The sequence below is a fragment of the Gobius niger genome (assembly GCF_951799975.1).
Source record: "Gobius niger genome assembly, chromosome: 1".
Taxonomy (NCBI): Eukaryota; Metazoa; Chordata; class Actinopteri; order Gobiiformes; family Gobiidae; genus Gobius; species Gobius niger.
Genome location: NC_136852.1, coordinates 7,490,229 through 7,495,282, shown reverse-complemented (window position 1 = coordinate 7,495,282; position 5,054 = coordinate 7,490,229). Strand labels below are relative to the sequence as shown.

The 5,054-nt window shown below is 42.7% G+C and overlaps 1 protein-coding gene across 1 annotated transcript; it reads left to right on the top strand.

Annotated features, from left to right (window-relative positions):
• The first annotated feature begins 439 nt into the window (after positions 1–439).
• Positions 440–1,597, top strand: lpar6a (lysophosphatidic acid receptor 6a). Its single transcript, XM_079578067.1, has one exon. The coding sequence runs from the start codon at positions 468–470 to the stop codon at positions 1,551–1,553; it is 1,086 nt and encodes a 361-aa protein (XP_079434193.1). The 5' UTR covers positions 440–467; the 3' UTR covers positions 1,554–1,597.
• The last annotated feature ends 3,457 nt before the right edge of the window (positions 1,598–5,054 follow it).

Sequence of the window (5,054 nt, the reverse complement as noted above, 5' to 3'; positions counted from 1 at the left end):
GGGAGTTTTAACCACGGGACAAGGAGCTTCAAGAAACCCATCTGGATTTTTGATATGCCTTCACTTCACTGAGGATGCTTTGGAATTTATGAAGGACACTTGTGGCTGATTTGTTTTCATTTGCATGTGAGTAAAGATCTGCGAGTTGTGGAGAGGCATAAAACAAAAGCTGGTTTTAACACTGAATAAGACAAGGGGGAAGGGAGGAGGGACACCACAACCCGGGCACCCTCTCCAACAGGGAGGAGGAGGAGGGGGGGTGTTTTCAAACATGAGGTAACCCCCAGATTACGAGACAAGAGAGGGGAGGGTTCGATTTTTCCCGACCATGTGCAACGGACCGCTCCAAACATGTCATCCAGACTCACACCCTTAACCCCTGTCAAGAAAGACATGTTGTTCTTCATTCTGTCCTAGTCCAGACATTTTCCTTTTCATTCACAAAATTACACAACAGGCACCCCAGGATGTACAACGCAACTTTCCTGGACTCAACGACAGTCCAGCCAACCACGGACAACCACAACATTTCCACCTGTCCCAAAAACGATGCCTTCAAGTACCCGCTGTACAGCACGATATTCAGCATCGTGTTCGTGGTGGGGCTGATCACGAACGTTGTGGCTATTTATATTTTCACCTGCTCGCTCAAGCTGCGCAACGAAACCACGACCTACATGATGAACTTGGTGGCGTCGGATCTCCTGTTCGTCTTCACGCTGCCCCTGCGGGTCTTTTACTTCATCAACCAGCACTGGCCTTTCGGGCACATGCTCTGCAAAGTGTCCGTGTCGCTGTTTTACACCAACATGTACGGGAGCATCCTCTTCCTCACGTGCATCAGCGTGGACCGGTTCCTCGCCATCGTGCACCCTTTCCGGTCCAGGACTCTGCGGACCAAGCGCAAGGCCAAGATCGTCTGCGCGGCGGTTTGGGTGCTCGTGCTGTCCGGGAGCCTCCCCACGGGATTCTTGCTGAACACCACGTCCAAGTCAACCGAGAACAAGACCAACTGTTTCGAGAACTTCTCCTCCAACCAGTGGAAGTCTCACCTCTCCAAAGTGGTCATCTTCATCGAGACGGTCGGCTTCCTGATCCCGTTGCTCCTCAACGTTTGCTGCTCCGTCATGGTTTTGCAAACGCTCCGTCGGCCGCAGACGATAAGTCGAGGCGGGAGGCTCAACAAGACCAAAATCCTGCGCATGATCATCGTGCACCTGACAATCTTCTGCTTCTGCTTCGTGCCTTACAACGTGAACTTGGTCTTCTACGCGCTGGTCCGTACCAAGACCCTGAAAGGCTGTTTCGTGGAATCCGTGGTGCGGACTATCTACCCGATCGCCCTTTGCATCGCCGTGTCCAACTGCTGCTTCGACCCCATCGTCTACTACTTCACCTCAGAGACCATCCAGAACTCCATAAAGAGGAAAAGCACGGTCACCCGCTCGGACGTCAAGTTCTCCGAGGCCCTGCAGTCGGAAACCAGCTCCAACCTGCAGTGCAGCCTGAGGACTCTCAAAGCCAAAGTCTTCCACAGTGAGTCCTCGGTATGACAGGGGGAGTGCACACACAGCGACAGGTTTTTAGGGGACAAGAAGTGTCCTGTGACGGTGACAGAACAGGCGCGCCTCCGTTAAGCTGCTTTCCAGAATCTTTGCAGTGTTTGGCCACACCATCGTCACACACACTTCAGAGACAATGCTCAAATTGCTGATATGAGTTGCACCATTGGAGTTGGTATCCCCAGTTTTCTTCCAAAATTGATTCGGGATTCATCTTTTCCCAGGGATTATACGATCAAATTGAATGCTCTTTAATGCCCAAATACAATATTTTAATGCCACAAACGCAGGCAAAATCGAAGCATATTTAATTGATTAAGATTGGCAAACACTTTATCAAACAGAGGAAAGAGAATAGGAGGAAACTGGCAACTTTTGAGCAAAAAAAAAGGTAAATTTCCGCCCAAACTGCAATTGAATATGTTCTAAACCACACATGGTAAGGCTTCAAGGCCCAATATTACCTTAGATGACAAGCCGTGACCCAAGTAATAATGTAATCTGTTATATATTGTATAAAATGTTGTATTTTACATTCATTTTGACAGACTCTGGTAGTGTTTCCATGCACTTTCAGATGGAGAATATAGATAAAATATGTCCTGGCACAGGCTCTCAACCATCTTTTGGGTCCCAAGCAATGTTTTTCCAAGAAATATAGATTTAATGCAAGTTGCAATCAAATCGAAAACTCAATTAGAATGATTGTGTTTGGCATTTTACAAATACTGCAGTTGTTAAGCCAGTACAACATCCATAGAAAAACAATGGGGCATTATGTGTAAAACCTGCCTCGACAAACATGTTCTTGTAGTTTCTCAGTTTCCTCTCAGTGGTTAATGCTTCTGGACATGTTTAAATGTGTTTAGCCCCTACCTGAACATTTTCTCCAATTTGGCTTTCACGCAAATCTAAAAGCTTCTTGAAAAAAAGAGTAAAAATAGCGACAAAAATGAGACGGAAACCAGGATCTAAATGCAACAAAAAAGCGATGAAAAAGTGACGAAAACACAACAAACAGGCCAAAAAAGAGCAACAGAAAAGAGACAAAAAAGTGATGGAAAAAATGGGGAAAAAAAGTTGCAACAACGCAGCGACAACATGAGAAAGTTTTGTAGGCCTTAGCTTTCAAATGAGGCGTCACTCTGGCCTGTAGACTTATGGATTTGGGTAAAGCTGAACTAGAGAGTTAGGATGAGGGTTAAGAGGTTAAGACATAAATTGCAAATCTAATTTTATATTTTTTTCCAAAATTGTGCAATATGGTCATGTTTGAAAACAGTTAAGGGGGAAAACAATTTGGAAAAAAATCTAAACTTTCTCTAATTATTCAAAACAAATGCTGAATTATGAACATAGTTTTTGACTAAATAAAGATACAAAAACATGGGGAGAGGAGCAAAGTGGTTCAACAGCCCACGAATACATAAATAACAGAGGATTTATGATTGTACATGTTAGCATCGTGCTAATGCTAACGCTAGCCAGCTACGGCTGCCGTTTTTAGCTTCTACGGAACAATCTGCTGTGAATAAACATCCGTATGGACCGATTTAGACTTTACTTTATTATTTTTTTGTGATAAGTTAATATTTCACCAGAAAATGTCTAAAAAGAGTGAAAAAGATTCTATTTCCCCCCTCTGGGAAGACACGCCCCCTTCTATGACACAATGCCATCTGTCTCTATATAATTCTTTACGATCTTTGCTCCATTTCTTCCATATTCATCCTTATCCATTCAGTTTAGTGAGTCAAAAGGTTGTCCATTTTGATTGTCCATTATTTGCTATTCCTCAAGTTCTTCATTTTCCGTTAAACATGGCGTCTCCAGTGCCACGTGAAGGCACTGGCACACAGACCCACCTGCTTCAGCGTTTTGGAACAATCGTGTCCGCGGCTCCTTTGAAAGCAGCGGGGCGCCGCGCGTTATCGTGTAAACAGCCTCTAAATGACGGCGCGTCACCGTTTAACTGTCTCTGCTGCATTTTTGTGGCCCTCCGAGATTTACGCGCTTCCTAACGGGAGCTTGTTTTTCCACATTTTTACGGCCGTGCGCTCACAGCTTGAAACGTTAACGGCGCTTTGTTCGGATAACGACAGCAGATCACCGTGTAAAAAAAAGGCAAACTGTTATTTCAAGCAGAGAAACGTTTAAAATCTAGTTTGATATTATCTAATGTTGCAGTTTGTTTGACTTCAATTCACAAATATCTGCTGTGTGTTAAAAAATAATGTGAAAACTGTCAGTGTAGTGTCTTTGTTGAAATCAACTTGGGACGTTACAAAGGGAACCCCACAGCATTTGTGAGTTGAAAAATGACCAAGAATGTCTTTGCTGCAGTTCTAACAAGGCCCATGTTAAAAGCTGCTTATGCTTAAGTGACTTCCTGTTTCGATCCAGCACGCCAAAATAAAAGCACCGTCTTATTAGTTCAACTTTCAAGCAAAACACTTAAAATGTGTGTATTTAATTATATTCTTGTAATGTTTTAAGTACCTGCTGAACTAATCAATGAGACGAGCTGTGTGCTTTTATTTTGGCGTGCTGGATCGAAACAGGAAGTCACTTCTTGGGCGCCATTGCTATGATTTGAGTTAACCTCTTACGCTTTAACTGAGCACATTTTCCACAGTTCGAGTTCTTTGATGTTTCTTGAAAAAAGCATAAAAACACAGACAAAAGCGAGACATAAATGAGGACGAAAACGCGGCAAAAAAGCATCAGAAGAGCGACAGAAATGCAACAAAAAAGTGACAAAAATGCAAAAAAATTTACAGCAAAAAATAGCAAAGCAGGCGTCAAAAAGTGCCACAAAAAGCAACAAAATATGTCCAAAAAAAAGTGATGAAAATGAGGCAAGAATGTGACAAAAACAGTGACGAAAAACACGCCAACAATGCGAGACAAAAGCTCCATTTAGATGAGTTTTGTAGGTCTTAGCTTTCAAATAAGGCGTTATACTGGCCTATAGGCTGTGAGCTCCAGTCGAAAAGCTTTTAGATTTGGGTAAAGCTGAACTGGAGAAAATGTGTTAATCTCTTCACCCCCACCTGAACCGAGCACATTTTTTCCAGTTTGGCTTTACCCAAATCTAAAAGCTTCTTGGGAAAAAAAGTGCGACAAAATGAGATGAAAACGTGGATGAAAATGCAACAAAAGAGCGACAAAAACGTGATGAAAAAGGCAACAAAAAGGAACAAAAGAGCGACAAAAACGTGACCAAATAACGCAATGACAACATGGCAACAACGCGAGGAAAAAAAATCAATTTACATGAGTTTTGTAGGTCTTAGCTTTCAAATGAGTTGAGGCTGGGGTTAAGAGGTTAATGCATTAAATGTAAAAAGCATAAAGTGAAAAACAAACTGGCATTGAATCTGGATTTCTTGGAAAATAATGGCATTGCTCAACTATTTTTACAGCAAACGTTTGTCGAGAATACAAAAATACATATCTAAAAACATATCTAAAACTCATTCAATTGCAGTT

What these genes read in the sequence shown, in the direction of transcription:
- lpar6a (XM_079578067.1), top strand. Translation starts at nt 468, where the DNA reads ATGTACAACGCAACTTTCCTGGACTCAACGACAGTCCAGCCAACCACG.